The 17,953-nt window shown below is 48.3% G+C and overlaps 1 protein-coding gene across 2 annotated transcripts in view; it reads right to left on the reverse strand.

Moving 5' to 3' along the window:
* The window catches only part of ELAVL1 (ELAV like RNA binding protein 1), a 37,286-nt gene extending 25,036 nt beyond the window's left edge, over nucleotides 1-12,250 (reverse strand). For both annotated transcript variants that reach the window (XM_082072394.1, XM_082072393.1), the window contains exons 1-2: nucleotides 12,144-12,250; nucleotides 379-562 (exon numbers count right to left, since the gene is read on the reverse strand). In XM_082072394.1, the coding sequence (XP_081928520.1) occupies nucleotides 379-550 (172 nt within the window). In that variant the 5' untranslated portion in view covers nucleotides 551-562; nucleotides 12,144-12,250. The remainder of the gene's footprint in view (nucleotides 1-378; nucleotides 563-12,143) is intronic.
* Nucleotides 12,251-17,953: the final 5,703 nt, after the last annotated feature.

A 17,953-nucleotide genomic window follows, 5' to 3' on the forward strand; every position in this document is an offset into this window, starting at 1 on the left:
CCAGACACAGGCCGCACCTTCGTTGTGCTGATCAAAATCAGCCCAGAAGGTCTGTTGGCACATTCAGAGCTCTGGGAGAGTCAAAACTGCTCAGAATGAATAAGCTGGGGACCAAATCCGAGCCAGTTTCAGCCATGCCTATTGACTGACTTAGGAACTGTACTTCTTGGATTTCTTAAACATATACAAACCAGTCATTAATTCAGCCTTAAGTAGGGAATACGCAGCATCCAGTCTCGCCATTGCTACAGTTAGATGCATATTTGTTAACAGTTTGATGACACACAAATATTTAATATTTCTATGTTAAATTGCATTCAATTATTTGGTCGAACAGACCACCACAAAGCAAAACATTTCTTATACATGAGACTATACCTGCAACTTTGTCCCGAATAAGCTTTGCAGATTCCACTTCGCCGATACTGCTAAATAGACTCCGTAACTCATCCTGCGTCATGTTCTGAGGGAGGTAGTTCACAATTAAATTTGTCCTACCGATATCATCCCTGCAATCTTCAGCCATGTGATCTTCATAACCATTAGACATTTTATATTATATCTGCAAAGAGAAAAGTCCCAAGTAAGTTCCACATCTCTGCGCTTCAACAAGCCGAACTTTTTCCACCCGAAATACGTTTGAATGTTTATTTTTAAAAACTGAGAACAAGCAACTGTTTCAACTCCACATTTTTTCCACTCGCAAACCGAAACATTACTTACTGAAAATCCAGACAATTCATTCTTTCAACTGACAAGCACGGCATTTTACAAAACTATGTACCATTCGAGAACATATTGGGCTTCTTTTAACATTAATAAAAAGCATGGAGCCAGGGTGCGCACACACTGCTGTCAACACTGAGGCATTCGCAGCAGCGGAATTAAAGATCAGGGTCCCCAAGTCCAAGCACTCGAGCAGCCAGAACCAAAACTGCCCCTTCAACCTTCACCCCAACCTCTTAGGAGACAGAAAGAGCAGCAGTCAGCTGGATCAGAGGCGGGTCCCTATTTCAACCGGGGACTGTGTATCTTTAACTGTTTGCTCCTTTACACATTGTTAATCCTGCATCTTAAGGCCCTGTTACTGTTACACGCTTGCCTTTGGGTGAGTGTTTAATTGCGTATATGTAACAGATGAATCTGTACCGAACTCTCACTTTGGTGCGTGTTGAGTGTTTGATACAGTTTCTATTTTTGCATCTTTTTAAAGGAAGCCTTGAGAAAACACCCAGAAATTCCCCCCGCGAAGATGCTTTGCCGAGTGACCCATCCGCGGGGCCATCGGCTCCCCTGCTCCTCCGTGCCCGGGACAGCAGGTTTTAAACTGCTTTTACAAGCACTTAGAAATAGTCCAAATCAGGATATCTGCTCCTGCACCAGGAGAATCGGGGTGTCCAGGGGGCTCTGGAAGCCCCAACTGGCGTGTTCTGGCTGGAGACACCATCGGACGCTCATTTCTCAGATGGTCCCAGACTCTGATTCTCCAGTTTGCTGCTGCAGGTTTGTCATCCTCTCAGTCCAAGAGACTGAAACATCTCCAGCTCCAAAACAACAATTGTGTCATGGTTAAGTAGGAATGTGCCCCCAGTTCAGACTCCACCAGGAAGGGGCACAGGACCAAGCACTTATTTGTGGATGAATTTAAGGCTAATCTGCAAGGATCACATATTTTCTTTAATGCAGAGTTCTCACTACAGGGATACCATCAGGAGTCCGGCTGCATAAACCAGCAATGGTTGCTTAGCTAATCATCTGTCCTTGCTATACTCCGTTTACTGACTCTGTAAATCCAGATTCACCCACTGTATTTCCCCAATAAAGGTCAATGAGCATGTCACCTGCTGCACGAGAGCAGCCAAATGAATAACTCAAGGCTCCGTGTAAACCTTCCGGGTTCAACACGAAACCCACTTCACATTGAATCTCTCGGTGCCACCACAGAATAATTAATTACCGCAGGCTCAAAGATGAACTTTGTGTTTACTTCACTAGAACTTTTGGCCAACGTGCTCATTTGGCCAAAAGAACAACAGCATGTTGTACATAAGCTACGACCATTGACACTCCTGCAGTTCAGTGGAGCGCTGCGCACGGGGGCTGGAGCAGGTATCACGAGCATGAGGCTGGTCCTGCCTGAGGGGATGATCAACCTGAGCTGAATCAGAACATTTTAAGATATTATTGCTCCTCAGCCACCAGCAAAACATCAGGTCAGATGTTCAGAGACTGCAAAAGCTTCCAGCTCTACCCACGCAGCAAGCCCTGCAGTGCCACTCGGTCACACTGCCTGCGTTTCAATGCATTTTTGCGCTGAGATGGGTCAGAAGCATTCACATGACCACACGTGCTTCTCAAATAAGGCGATTTTAAGTTGCAACTTAAAGTTACAACACCACAACTTAAGTTAAAACACCACGAGATAAGTGTGTAGCATCAGGTTTCTGTCCAGCTACAGAGCCCTCTGGGCTCAGGGCCTGAGCAGCAATGGCACTCAGGTTCGTTTCACTGAGCAGGATCTAAAAAGGATCAGCATTGCCAGGGAATAATGGAGTAAGTCAGCAATGGCAGCTGGAAATGCCGAGTCCCCAAAGGGAACGCTGCCCGCAAGGAGTGCTGAAAGTCCCTCCACAGGAGCGATTGTTAAGTCACATTTGGCATTTATTTCCCACTTTCTTCTCGTGAAGGTCAGGGTTTTTTCAATGGCAATAACAGCGTACAGCATTTTAGAATAAACCCCGACTAGACTTATGTTGAGATTTAGCAGGGTAGAGATCTAAGCGGAATCTGGTTTGAATGTGTTGAAGCATTAGCAGCTCACAGAGGGGTCCTGCCCCCCTCACCGCTGATTATCTCCCCCTGCCCCATTTCTGCGGCTCAGGCGTCGGCAGCAGCAACCCCAGCACCTCCTGCCCCGGGAGAACACACCTGTACCAGGGCAGCACAGAAAACACCACCGGGAGGGAAGCACTTTCTGTTGTGTCAGCAGTTTTAAGCCGCTTTCCTTGCAGCAGGATAAGCACCCAAGGGGAAACAGCACAGCCAGGAGCACCGAGGATGTTCCCTCATGTCATTAAACACACGTTCCCCTCCAGCACCGTCGGAACTGCCCGAGCACAACCGCAGAAAAGGTTCCTGTTCTGCTAAACGATGCTCAACCAGCTGAACCTGCTCTGTTCGACATATCTGAGCTATAAAACCACACGAGTCACGTTTTCAAAAGTGTTTTACCGGAAGGCGGCCGCGCTTCCCTTTGTCCTGTGTAAAATTCAAGCCCTACAAGCACAACACACCAATATGTTGATGAGTAGGAAGTTGCACAGTACAATTATTTAGTCGGCAAAGGAAGAAACGTTGAGATTTTCCCAGCTTTACAAGACAGAAGTTCAAATTTCCTTCACTTGAACCAAATTTGCCTGAGGTATGATCCAAAACCTTCCCGCTGCCAAGATTTTCCACCTGCCAAGTTTAAGAAGTCGCTATATATTTTAATGCTTTCCAAACCCCAAACCTTAATTTTAAGAAGTTTATTTTCTTTTATCCTCCAAGGTGTATCTGCTGCCTAAAAAGGAGGCACTAGAGCTGGATAGTGCGCACAGCAAACTCCATGGCACGCCACGATGGCACGGGACCAGCTTAGATCCAGCATTAAGCAAAATTGACAGGAGTTTGGCAAGTGGCTCTGAACTTTAAATGATTTTACCACAGCCCCTAATCTCACTGTCTGCAATCCTTACCATCTCCATCTCCCTGTGATAAACAGGTTGTGCCTAGGGCGCTGTTGATTCAGAAGCAATTAGAGCTGTGAAGGAAACCTGCCATCTGCTTTTCTTCTGCCATTAGGAAAGAAATGAGAGGAAGCCTTGGCATAAAGGCGGGGTAAACGCTGCCATGGAGAGCAGGAGAAAGCACGCAGAGAGAAAGGCAGAGTGGGGAGAGGAAAAGGAGCAGAGTGCTGATAAGATGCCCCTTTCTCCCTGATCTTCCAGCAGGCACTGACACAACCCACCGCGCCACCAGCGCTTCTGGCCAGCCTGGCAGTGCCAAACCACTTCATCTGCTGGTGCCGAACCTCTCCCGCCACCGAGAGCCAAACCAGCCCCTGAGGAGCTGCTAACCTCTGCATACTGAGAGAACTCCAAAAAGAAAAGGCGGTATAACGTGGTCGATATGAATGAAATGAGAAATGCTACCTAAGGAAACAAGTTTTTCACTCTGCTGTCACTGAAATATATTGAGGGAATCCCCGGGTCTTTCTTTACCCAAGAGGGAACAGTCAAATTGTATCAGTAAATATCCCAGACATGAAAATCAGGCCTAGAAACTAACTTGGATCTGTCACTTCATTACCTGATGCGTATCAATGCACACTGACATAAATCAGAAGTCCAAACGCACGTGAACTCTCAGCAGGGATGGACAGGAGCCCGGCTGGGCAGGGCTGGCCGCAGGGACACCGGCTACGTACCACACAGCCTTCCCAAAAGGCCTTCAGCTCTGTGTGCCCCAAAAACAGACATTTAAGACTAAGCTCCATTGCACAGCAGTTCCAAAAAGGAGAATTTTTTTAAAAAACAACCAAACCCTGCACCAGCTTGTTTTAAAAGGCAGCCTTCTTCTTCTTCCTTGTGTAAGATGCCCTCAAGCTTATAAGGTCAAGGATGCATCAAATAACCAACGGAAACCAGATGTACTTTGCCCTAATCTTCCTTAATTCTGGAGACGCTCAAATTCATATTGTCCAACACTTTACTACCTGCTTCAAAGACTCTTCGTTCACCAACAGCCAGGTCTGCGTTCTCAGGACTGGACTGAAAAGCTCGCCAAAGGATTTTTTACAGAAATGTTGCGCTGATCATGAACGCCACCTGCTCACAAAGATCCCAAAAGGTTTAAAATAAAAATCATTATTGCAAAAACAATGCCCCACAATTCTATGACATGGTGCTAACAAGTCTTTCCCTGCGAGATGTTTGCTAAGAAGGAAGATCTATACCAACCTGAGGAGAGCCTGACACAGGAACATCAGCAAGAAAGATGTGTCTTCAGGATCGGGCAATAGGCCCAGGACACCTTCACCATGTTCCCAGGTCTGCAAAGGCACTAGAGCACTACTGGGATCAAAAATGAATGCAGACACCTAAATCCACGACAAATATGAGCATCATAGCTACTAAGCACAGCACGGCCAGCCGGGCAGGAGGGGACTGTCCCGCTCTGCTCTGCGCTGGGCGGCCTCACCTGCAGCATTCACTGTGTGCAGGGCTGGGGACACGGGAGAAAAGGAGATAAAGCTACTGGAGAGTGTCCAGAGGAGGAACACGAAGCTGCTGAAGGTTTGGAGGGGAAGCCGGATGAGCAGCGGCTGGAGTCCCTGGGTTTGTTCAGCTGGAGCAGAGCAGCCTGAGGGCAGAGCTCATGGGCTGCAGGTTCCTCAGCAGGAGCAGGAGGGGCAGGGTGAGCTCTGCTCTGGGACAGTGACAGAGCCCAGGGAACGGCAGAAGATGTGCCAGGGGGGGTCAGTGGGACATGAGGAAAAGGTTCTTCCCCCAGAGGTGCTGGACACTGAACAGGCTCCCCAGGGAGGGGTCACGGCCCCAACCTGACAGTATTCAAGAAGAGACTGGACAACGTCCTCAGACACACGGGGTGACCTGTGGGGTGTCCTGTGCAGGGACAGCAGTTGGAACCAATGATCCTGTGGGTCCCTCCAGCTCAGGACATTCTGTGATTCTACTGCAGAACTTAAGACAGGAAATTCTTCCACGGACAATGACCTCTGTGCTCCTTCATGCCAGCAATTAGCACCTTTATTAAAATCCAGGCAGCAGGTCTCATCACTCCAGCAATTAACCTGTTCTCATTCATGCCATACAAATGGGAACATACAAACGCCGTACATTCTCCAGGCAGTGGAAGCCCCATAGGGCTGCAGATGCTCAGGTGAGCACTCGCTGTGCTGCACACAAGGTCAGAGCTGCCTCAAACATATTTCCTGTCCTTGATATCAGAAGCACGCAGAGCACCCCAATACCTGACACTTGGCCAAAGAGCCGCATGAACGCACCGACGGCCTGTGGCCCAGAGCTTGCGGCAGCTTCGCTGCAACACCAGGAATGGGCCCCACTGAGCCCAACAGGGTCCTCAAAGCCCAGAACTGAGCTGCTGACACCCTTACCGACCCAACTCCTCACTTTGCAGTGAAGTGCGAGTTCACATCACCTCAGACATGCTCTGCAGGACGTGCTGCGGGAGACAGTGGCTCACAGAGTCCCAAAAGTGAGGAAATCTTTGTTGTGGTTAATACCAGTGAACGAACAGGGATCCTGCACTGAAACCAGTGACGCGGGCAGAGTTCTGCTGGTGAGCCGCCTTGACCAAGGGTTTACTCTTGAATACACCTGCTGACCTCAAGAATCTTGATGGGATGCTTCCAGTAGAACTTCAGGGCTATCCAAAGAAGAGACCTCCTGTTTCTTCAGCACACAGATGATATTTGTTGACATGCCCCTCCGGTAAGTCCTGGTTGACTCAGAGGCAAACAACAAACCTGGCTCTCTCTCTTGGGCACTGCTCTGCCACTCAATTTTGAAGCTGCTGAATAGTGTTCCTTGGAGATTACACCTGAAATAGAACCAAAAGGATGCTACCACATCAAAGGAAGTGCCAAACCAACCCACGCAGCTGCAAAAGGCAGATGCAGAGGTGCTGAGGTGTCTGGGTTTGAACACATGCCAAAAGCAATGCCACGCACGACAGGGCCTGGAGGGCCTGCAGAGTCTCCACTAGTTTTAACTGCCTCAGGAAAACAGTTTTCAAGAATGATCCAACATAGCATTACCACGCAAAAACTTACTTTGCAACTACCTGTCATGATAGGATTGAGAAGCAAGAGTTTAATCGAGACACAGAAGGGACAGAGACTGGGGAAAAAAAGAACCCCTGTTTTCTTCTCAGAAGTCACTGTACGGAATGGAGTATGTTTCACCTGAGAAGCAGAAAAAAACCCCACTAGGCCCACCTGCCTCCCAGGAAAACAAAAAAGAAGTTTCCCAATGTTCCAGAGCCAGAAAACATCTCTACTACTTAATCCAGACTCCTCTACTTACACCACAGATTCACCATAATCTCCTAGAAGAACTCTTATTCCTTACACCACCTCTTTTTAGTTCCCCAGCAGCTCTTTGCCCACAAGCACAGACCTGCCCGTGAACATCCAGAGCACAGCCCACTGACAACACAGCGCCAGACCCATCGCTGCCTGCCCCTGCCCCTGCCGCAGCCACCCAGCATCGCTTCAAACAGCAGATTCGCATCCTGACCGAACACCAAAAGCCAGCTGGGGAGGGGAGATCACCAAATCCATAGATTCTCTCTCTAATTCAAGAATAACATTTATACAGCATACAAGTGGGAAAACAGAAGTTAAGTTTAACATAAAACATCATCCTAGTGTGCACATGCACAGAACTGGCCACGCACGTCAAAACCTCAACTCAGATCTGAGTTAGATGCTTAAGTCTTTCAACAGATTATTTCAGTGTAGACTTGCAAAGGCAGGTGATAATCCTTAAGCTTTCCATAGGAATAATTTAGGTAGGAAGTAGTGTGCCTGTGTTTGAGAGATGCCCGATGCTGTCTCCAAAAAGCAAATCCATGACACAAAGGAAGAACCTTGACCTTTTCTTGCCTGTAACGCTGGCTCGGGCTGACTGGCAGCTACTCCATTTCACGAGCATGAATCGTGTGTTTTGTTGAAACAGTCGTTGTCCTCAGCTTGAAGTGTGTTTGGGTACAGATGAAAACAAAGGTATAACGTGAGGTGTCATAGATTCATCCTTCCCAATGGTACTTTTACCCTATTGCTCTTTTTATTGTCCCACAGCGATCAATAAAGTCAGTATTCTCTCCCACGCAGCCGTTTCACACGAATCCCTCTGCCCTGCAGCCACAATATTTTAAATCAGCAAACAGGAGAAATTCAAATTCAGCAGTCAAATTGATCCATTTGGCATTTGTGTTCTTTCCTCCCCCAAGAATGAAACAAAGTCCACTAAAGATGCTAACGGAGATCACTTGGAAAAAGGGTTTGTCCTTAGATGGGAAGATTCTTTGACACTGAAACTCTTGAGCATTAAGCCACAGAAGTCGCTTAACTTATACACATATGTTCCTTCCACACCGATATCCAGGTGACATTTGTAAATCTGACAAACAAATAGATCCTTTCTGCCTTCAGATTATTCAGAGCTAATAGATCTCGCCTTTTTATTGATTCTTCTCCCCCTTTGCAAACCTGGAATGAAGACACTGCCCTTTTTCTCCTTAGTGTGACTACAGTTAAAATTCCAACATTTTTGGCCGTTCTGACAATAAAAGTATCTCTGCACCAGAAGTGGCCGTTATTGAAATCTGCTACTGCATTTCAAACTATTTCCCCATGCTAAATCAATGATTTCTAGTACAAGATATTTTAAGCTCTTTTTTTGTTTTGTTTTATAACATTGGCCATAAACTTAGTTTTAAGCATATTACTAGTCTAACGGGTCTCAACTATCATAATTTTAATACTTTAACAAAGTAGTTTCACATATTGTTTACAGTCAGATTTGTCCAAAAAGTTTTTATATGCTTCTCTCACTGTTTTTTATTCACGTCCATATAATAACATCAAGCTAAATGTTTTTACCAATCCTTATCTTGTTAGAGATGGAAGTATTTGGAGCAAAAAAATAAGCTGCGTTCTTCAGAGGAACGGCCTCATTTTATCATCAGGCTGATGAACTCTACACAATTCACAGGAGCAGAATTAATCATCGTTAGGACACTGTCAGAAATAAGTACGGACTGGCCACAGCTCTTGAGCGCGGTTTGGGATCAGGGCCGCCCGACACCAGCTCCGCTTGATACGGCCGAACAAAGGCCAGCTGGAAATCCTGCAGCTCAAGATACTCCACATGTGCAGCTCCGGCCGAGATTCCCCATTTCCAAGGTTAATAGACAGAGAGAGCAGGCGACAAAGCTCAGAGCTTCACGTCAACTCCTTCCACAGTTGTTCTGTCCCTGGGTCAAAGATGCTGATGGTTCCATAACAAAGATCTCCGGCAGATGTCTTGCAGCTGACACCATCCCACCTTCCACACCGGTATTTTAAAAAGGACAGGTTTACAATAAAATGATACAAAACAAGAAATTATTATCTCCTTTGTTTGAGACAGTGTCAAACTGTCCAGCAATTTCCTCTGGCAATTTTTCACCTACAAAAAAAAAACCTCTGGAGAGAGCTGTGAGGGAACAGCCCCTTTCCTGTGCACAGGATGCTTGCAGGAGGCAAGAAGTGGAGATAAAGAACTTCGGAATCCAAACACGTGCTGACAATAACTGCCCCGCACATCGCTCCATCCTTGGATCAGCAGCTGGCACACTTGTTTGGATGGGACAGGAAGGCACGTGAAGCAACAGGAGGAGGCAGCAGCATCCAACTCATTCACCAGCACAAATCAGGTACCTGGAAATCCATCTCTGAAGGCTTGGAGAGACACCACAGCTTGCTGCTGCACTTCTACGCAGATGCCATGGAAGTGGTGGGTAGGAGGAAAATTAGACTTTATACTTACTATGCCACTGATAATAATATTTTTAAAAAGCAACAAAATCAAACATGAAGAATATCTCTGCCTGCCCAGCATGGCTTGTTTCCACCCTACCCACCCCCCTAAAAAACAAAACAAAAAAAAGCTTGAAATCTATGTTTTCATTTATCACCTACCTATAACAACACTAAATAATCAAATGGATCACTTAGACCAGCAGTTTGAAGCTTGCAGTGATAGATCACAGAACTACCCATCGAAAAGGAAAAGTGCCCTGACAGTTTCCAATAGATGGTAAAAATTAACACCTTCATTGGCTGAACTATGTCACCCCTCCCAGAGGCCGAAGTTGGCCGGAATCTCCTGCAGCTGCCTTCCATGCTTTTTCGGAAGTGCAAAAAGAACAGCATCTCTAAACACCTTTTTCAAGTCTGCAAATACAGCAAACTTGAGTTTTCTGTACATAAAAGTCAACCACCTTCACAGGCACTTTATCCACAAGACATGTAGTCAGTGCAACATCTAATAACATTTTATTGTCATCAATTCACAGAGGGCTAGTAACAAATAAATGAGAAAAAAGACAGCGATCAAAGCTTAAGGAAATAAAGCAGGCTGGTGCAATAGCTGAAAGAAACAGATTCTGAAAGTAAAATCACATGTCTCTGACAGGTCAAGACAAGGAGGGGTTTTTCAGAAAGAAAAGAGGGACAGAACATGCAAGAACCAGCAAACAGAAAACAGAGTGCTTCAATTAGGAGCACAGAGCACATTTCATGGTGAGCTAATGTCAGCACTACACACCAGCCACATTCGACAGACACGACTAAGTTAAGAAAGATCCCATACACAATATTCGCATTTCCATTTGGACTGTGCTCACTGCCACCACTGCTCCCCAAACCTGCGCTGCACGAGACAACTCGGACAGTACAGCAGCGCAACCACATTGATCTGGGGCTACATAACTATGGCCAATAACTCACTACACAATATATCACCAGCTTCAGATGCTCCTATTCACATTCCAACCAAGAGAAGCCAGTGCATCGCAGCTCGGTAACTCAGGACCGCTGAACGCTTTGAATCAGGAAACCACAGACTCATTTGCATCATTATACAAATACAGTTACACGGCTGCAGAACAAAATCTAGGACAGTCACAGGGTAATATATCACACTGCATAAACTCACGGGCTCAGGAATAGAGACTTTATTATCTGTCACACAACACAGGCATAATCCAAGAGTCCACAGAAATCTAAGAAATTATATCAACCACGTGGGCTTGATAAAACCTATGGAACATACGCATCGGCCCAGTTTTAAATAGAGATACAGAAGTCGGAGAACTCTGTTCACACAGATCTAGAAAGAAAAGTGGTTAAAACATGAGTATTAGGGAACTGGAGGCTGGTGAAGAGGTAAGAGCGAACGATATGAGCAGCCAATATCCACATTCAAGGCATAAAAGGAAAAAGAAACAGAAACAGAGGGACCACAAAAAGTGATCAAATGTCAACACCAACAACTAGCATTAATAAAGGGAATGAATCTCTACCCTTCCCATTTTTTCCTCCTTTATTTTTCACACTCAGTGGATCACATGACCCGGGTACAAGGCCTCACGTAACAAAACATGTTTTCCTTCTGGGCAAGTCTCAGATATAAACCTCTGCCCCACAGGTAGCGCTACCCCAGGAGCCAGCACTCCAGAACACGGCAGCCAGCACACAGCTCCACAACCGCTGCACCGGCGCCCAGGGGCCCCTTCTCCGGCCACCTCCACTCACAGCCCCTCACCCACCAAACGCCCCCACCACATTCTCGCCTGTTCCAATCAGTGGGAGAGGGTAAGCGCTCGACTTTGAAAAGTCTCCCACGAGCACTAACAATAGTGGGCTGCTACTTTAGTCATGATTTCTCCCGGCCAAAAGCACTTAACACAGTGTTACTTAATCCTGTTCCGAGCAGACCCAAATTAGTATTAATATCAACATATATTGTCCACATTGGGAAGCCCACCCACATACACTGCCCGTCAATAAAGATGTGCCAGCCTTAACAACGGTGGGAGATTTAAAAGCTGCGCCCGTGCAAACATAGGCAAAATAAATACGAAATACAACGACATTAAGCAAAAGAAAAGCTCCAAGATGAGCCGCGGACCCAGGCAGCGCATCTGCCCCCCAGGGCCGGCCCCAGCGCGGCAGCCCCGGGCAGCGGGACCCGCGGCCTTCTGGCCCAGGAGCGCGGAGGCCTCGGGCCCGTCCCGCACCGCCCGTGCCCCATCCAGCTCCCGCAGGCCCGGCAGCCCCGCAGCCGCAGCCCCGCCCCGGCCCGCAGGCCGCAGCCTCGCTCGCCGCCCCGGGCCCGCGCTCCCCCTCCGGTGGCCCCTCCCCCCGCAGGCCCCGGCTCTTCCCCCGCAAGGCCCAGGCCTCGGTCTCGCTGGCGCGGCCCTCGCCGCCCGCTCCCGCCCGCGCCGGCCTCACGGGAGCCGCCGAGGGCTCCGCGGACGCCACCCCGCGACCCGCGGCGGCGGAGCCTCACCTGCGGCCGGCTCGGCAGGGCCTGTGCAGCGGGAGGGTAACGGCTCCGCAGCGCGCACAACAAGCCGCTCGCAGCGCCGCCGGCCACGCCCACCGGCCCGCCCGCCGAGCCCCGTTGGCTGACGCGCGCACGTGTCCCGTTTCCTATTGGCCCGGCGGCCCGTCCGTCAAGCGCCGGCCGGGGGCGGCCTCTCGCGGCGCGCCGGGGGGAGGGGCGCTGCGCGTGCGGCGGCCTGGCGCGGGAGCGGGGCCTGCGCGGCCCGGCCCGATCGCGGGGGCAGCGCCGCCGCCGCCGCCTCTCCCGGCAGCCGGGCCGGGGCCACCGGCAGCCTCCGCGGGGAGCGGGCGGCCTGCACCGGCCCGCTCCCTCAGCAGCCGGAGGGCAGCTCCCGGCCGGGCGGGTGGCGGAGGGTGCAGGAAGGTGCCCGGCAAGCCTGACCAGAGCGATCCCGCCGGCACGGCCGAGGGCTCCAGGGACGGGCAGGAGCGGCGCCGGTGCTGCCCCAGCCTCCGCCTGCTCTGCTGGGCCTGCTGGAGGAAGGAGCCAGGAGGGGAACGTGGGTCTCGTCTCCGTTGCTCCCCGGGCACAAGTCCTCCCACACTGCTCCGGTAGAGGAGAAATGCAAGACTTTCCCCGTATCAAAAGTCAGACTGGAATAGGAGCTGCTTTCCGTGTATCAAAAGTCAGACTGGAAGAGGAGCTGCCGCAGGACGGCCTGAGGCTCCGGGGTGTTCGTGGTCAGTGCCTCCCAGTTCGCTGGAGTCTTCTCGTTCTGTTAGCAAACAGAACACATAACCACGGACATAGTTCTATGCGGTGCTTTTATTTCAGCGCTGGGAAACCAGGGGTTCGCACCCAAAGCTGGCTTCGACCACTGATTCGAACTCCACTACATTTATACAATTTGGTTACATACATATTCATTAGGGTTACTACGTATGTATTGCATATTCATCAGATTACATCATTATTTCACAATATCAGTTGCAACCCCTTGGAACTACTCTAAACATGCGCAGTGTCTTCTGGTGGTTGTTCAGGGGGTCTTCAGGATGAAGTAAGGAGTCTTCTTCACTTGTGAACTTTTCACCTTTTGTCACTGCACATGCACACTATTCCTATACTCATTATAAAATACTCAGGTTTCTTGGATGCACATCCTCAAGGTTTCTTGGATGCACATCCTTTCCGTTCAAGATAAGATAAGGACTTACTGAGAACTAATAGAACTAATTTTAGTTCCCTACTCTCAAACTAAGAGATAAAACCTTGTATACCATCTGTGAAATTTCAAGATAAGAATCTTGGATACAGTTTACAAAAGCAAAATACAGCTAACTATAACAGTTCCATGGGTGTCAGGTGCCAGTGGGAGCTCAGACTGAGCCTCCCTGAGCACCAATACGACAGCATTTGTGACACGGAAGAGATTAAACTGCTCTGTGTAAAGGAGAAGCTGTGATGATCTGCAGAAGGATGGTGATCAGCTCCTCCGCGCCCCAACAAGTCCTGCAAGGACAAGGGCAAGTCCAACAAGGGCACCCCTTTATATCTGAGCCTCTTCCCACTGCACAGAAGTCTGTGAATGTCAACTTCCACTGTTCTGCAGGAAACAAGTGTCTTTTTGTCATGAGCACAGTATTCTGCAATAATAACCAAGGTACAAAGCAGTACATTTAGTGTGTGACATGCTGGTAAGCCTGCGAATCTGTAGATCCTGTGTACCTGTCAGGGCACCCAACTTTTGTCAAAAAAATTCAGAATATTGCTGCGTTAAAATGGGTGATGTTATTTGTCATTCACAGACAACTCGTAGTTTGAGTTTTACTTAGTTGAGTTCGTCACTGAAAATCAAAGCAATGCACCTTTCTCTAGACCAGAAAAACAGTGAGATCCCGCCTGAAGGAACTTGCAATATAGCAGCAAAACCATCTAAAGGAGTATTTGTTCTTAGTCATTGCACATTGCGTGGAAATCCTCGGTACCCAGTCATGATTACACTGGAATACATGGAAAATCACACCATGAAAACGCAAATTCTTTACCTATCCTGACGTGGCCTCCGGCAAGGCCTTGTATAGTAAATTCCCACCAGTGTTTCCCTGATGATTTCTGGTTTATCTGCCCAGAAACCCATTTCAGAAGCTCCCTCAAGTGGTTCTGCTCTGCTGAGCCCTTACGTCTGGGCTCCTGATCTACACGTCATGAGCAGGAACAGCCCAGACTGCCACAGTCCAAAGGGCACAGCATCAAACAAACGTACCGGTCAGCATCATTAAATGAACCGTCCACTGAGGAGGTTAATGATTAAGAATTACGTTAAAAACATTTCTACTTTCTTCTTTTCTTCGTCACAGCTTTCACAGCCAGATGGGGAATCCTCACGTGGAAACTCGGAGCCTGGCAGGGCTGGAAATATCCTTCAAGGCCTCATAAAACATTAAAGATGTTTGTGCATCTGTTATTTGCTCCTGCTATGTGCGTATGCCAACCATAACATCGCAATTTTGTCATTCACATCAGTGGCTGCTTTGTGTTGCTGTAAATTTTGGGTTTTCCTTGTATTATTCAGGTTTTAATTAAGCCATCTTGGACCTAAGATGGGTCTCAGATCTCCAAAAATTGAGGCCATGGGCACAATATGGAGCTTTGATGCCTTTATCTTGTAACAGCACATTTGCAATCTCATAATTTCATTTATCACTGTAAACACTATGTTATTTAAAGCTGTAGTGGCAATTAGAAGGCATTACCCTATTAAATTGTATGTCAGTTTTTAAAGGAACAATCTCATTTTGTTGAAATATATTGCCTGCTGCAGCATTTAACATTAAAATAGATCAGTCTGAATGTTTCACGATAATGTGGAATTGCAGAAACATGAAGCCAGGTCTCCTGGTGAAAACGCCTGAAAATGATGCAGCAATAATGACATCAGGCTCCCACAGGCTCGCTATTTCTTGAGGTGTCGGAACATGAAAAAAACCTCATTGCAAATAGGGTAATACTGGAAACCACTTGCCAACGTGGTTTTTACAAGGCAGGAAAGCGAACAATGTGAATTACTGACGGGGCTGCTGTGAGGCCAAATGGTTATAACCGGCCGCGAATAACCATCAGCCAGAGCCGTCGGGCTGCACAGGAGGGAGATTGTTGCGGGTTTTCCGCAGCGCAAACGCAGCGCGGGCGGCAGGACCCGCCGCAGCCGGATCCCTCAGCAGCGGCGGGAGGGGCGTCCGGGCTGCCAAAGGCTCTTCTGGGAGCCTCCAGACAGCACCGCTGGAAATTCATTTCCCTATTTTTATGTTGTTTCCCTTGTTATTGAAAACCTCTCCCTCCTTAACGCCGGCGCAGCTCCCGCAGAGCCGCAGGAGAGCTCCGCCACAACAACCCGCGCCGCCTCAGGCTCGCACAAAATGGCGGCCGGCGCCGCGGGGCCGAGCGGCGGGCGGGCTGGAGCGGTGGGCGGGGCTTGTGACGGGCGGGTGTCGGCCCCGCCCCCGTCCCTCCCCGCGCTCCCGGGGGGAAATGGCGGCTGGGGGCGGCCTGGGAGTGCGCGACTGGGCTGGTTGTCCCGCTTCTGGTCCCTGGGAGGAGTGTCCTGGGGAGCTCCTGCTTCCCTGGTTTTCTGCCCTTGTGTCTCCTCAGTGTGTTTCTTTCCTTCCTTCCCTCACGCTGCTGACTGCTCTGTGCCCTCTGTCACCCTCACCTGTGGTTTCTCTCCTCAGGGTCTCAGCCCCTGGGCTCCCACCTGCTGCCCTGCTACTGCTCCAAGACTTTGCTGACCTAGTGCACCTCTTAGCTGATGTTTTGATTTGAGGCTCTGTAGTGTGATCTCATTAGCCAGACTTGAGGGCTCCTGAATAACATTCTTCTTTTCCTTTTCTTGGGGTTTCCTCATGCTCTCTCACTCTGCTGTGCCCCCCTTGGTGCTTTTCTCTTTGGATTTGAGGGTGGCGTCCCCCCAGAGATCTGCTCTCGTAACATTCGCTCCTTTGGAGCGGTTTGTCCTCGTCAGAACACGTTTTCCTGGCCGTTTGCAGGAGGATGGAGTCTCACCTGGCAGCGGGAGTTTCCTTCCTTGTGGTTTGTTGCAATGGCTCCTTTTGTTCTGCCGGCGCTGTCATTTCCCTTGAGAGGTGAATTGTGTCACCTGGGGCATGTTTGTCTCTTCCTTGTGCTGCGGTAACATCACCCCCATTTAAACGTGCAGTAAATTGCAGAAATTCTATGGGCTTTCTCAGGTCAACGCGGAACATGGTGGAAATGGGTGCGTTGAGCTCTGAAGCGGAGTGAACCCCTTCAGTCAACGTGGGCGTGTGAACGTGTCGGTTCAGGTTTCTCTGCACCGAGCTTCTCTAATTAAACCAGCCACGCTTAATCATTTGTGGATAAGTTTTAGTTCAACCTAAATTTGCAGTTATTATAAGCTGTTTCTGAAGCTGATTTTTCTCCTACTGCTTTTCCTTGTGTACTGATGGCCTTTATGTTCCCCTCCCATATTCGCTGTGTGGCGGTCACCCTGTCCATTAGTCTAGTTTCTGAAATAATCTCCTTTAAAGTTTAGCATTGGGTAAAATTACCTCCACAGAGAAATGGAAGGAAACAAAGTGGAAGTTTTCTGGTTGTCAGTGGTCAGATTCCAAACTCTTCATTTATGAAGCTTGTGGTTGTGTTTGTACCTGTTGTGAATGGTGTCTACGTAAATTGTTTATTTGATGTAGTAGTTATTGGTAGTATAGTTTTATTTTTCCAGTGAGCTGTGAATGTTCTATTGCAATTAAAATCTGGAAGTTTTGATAATCTTGCTGTGTATCTCAGACTCGACAGACAAGCAAATGGCTGAGAAGTGCTTGGGATATTTTGTGGCAAACCTGGTTATGCGTTTAAGTTTTGGCACTTCAGATCCCTTCCTAAATCATAACATCTTGCAATGGCTGCTCTTGGTGTGCTCTCATCTGCTCGTGTCTCTGGTGTGTAGGAACAAAGAAATACATATTTTTGGTATTAGCGTGAATCACAATTTCTTCATATCACTTACCAGTTCTGACCTGGACACGAGACCTCGTTGCATCCTGTAACCTCATTTAACCTGGAGAGATAAGCTGAGCTTACCGAACCACCACATTTGTAGTCTCAGCTTGGTATGAAAAACGCTTCATCCAGCTGTTACTAAGACAATATTAATTACATTTCTCATAATTTTCCAGTCCTTAGAGTTTCAGGATGATCTTAAGCAACAGTAAAATGTGTAGTAAACACACTGTTTGAATTGCTTTTTTTTTCTCCAAAAGACTTGAGGAAAGCACCTTTTATTTTTGCATTTTGGAATGTCTGGCAAAACCCACCACCCAGGTGTCCGTGCATGAACGAGCAGTGGGGGGTTATGAGGAGCCTGATCTGTGCTTTGAGGACTGTTGTTTTAGAACAGCTTGTTAGTCTTGATCAAGTATTTATTGCCACAAACCAAATACATGGAAGCAGATTTACCAACCTGTTCTCCCGATTCGAATGTCTGCAGTGACGTGACTGCGTTATCGAAGCCACGGCTGTAGTTTGTGCACCCGTCCATTGATCCCGCTGCCCAACGCCGCACCGAGGGTGTTTGCACGAGCACCACCAGCAGTCACATCGTGCTCCGTGTGTTTAACACACTCGACATGAACAGTTTGCTTTTCTGCCAGAGGTTTGTGGTTTCCAGAGCAGGTATTCCCGATACCCCACATACAGGAAATGTGGTGATACGAACACCTTAATGCCCAAGGGATCTCCTGGGTTTTATGAAGTGATTAGTTCACTTGAACATTTAT

This window comes from Streptopelia decaocto (genome assembly GCF_964273445.1).
Source record: "Streptopelia decaocto genome assembly, chromosome: 24".
Classification (NCBI taxonomy): domain Eukaryota; kingdom Metazoa; phylum Chordata; class Aves; order Columbiformes; family Columbidae; genus Streptopelia; species Streptopelia decaocto.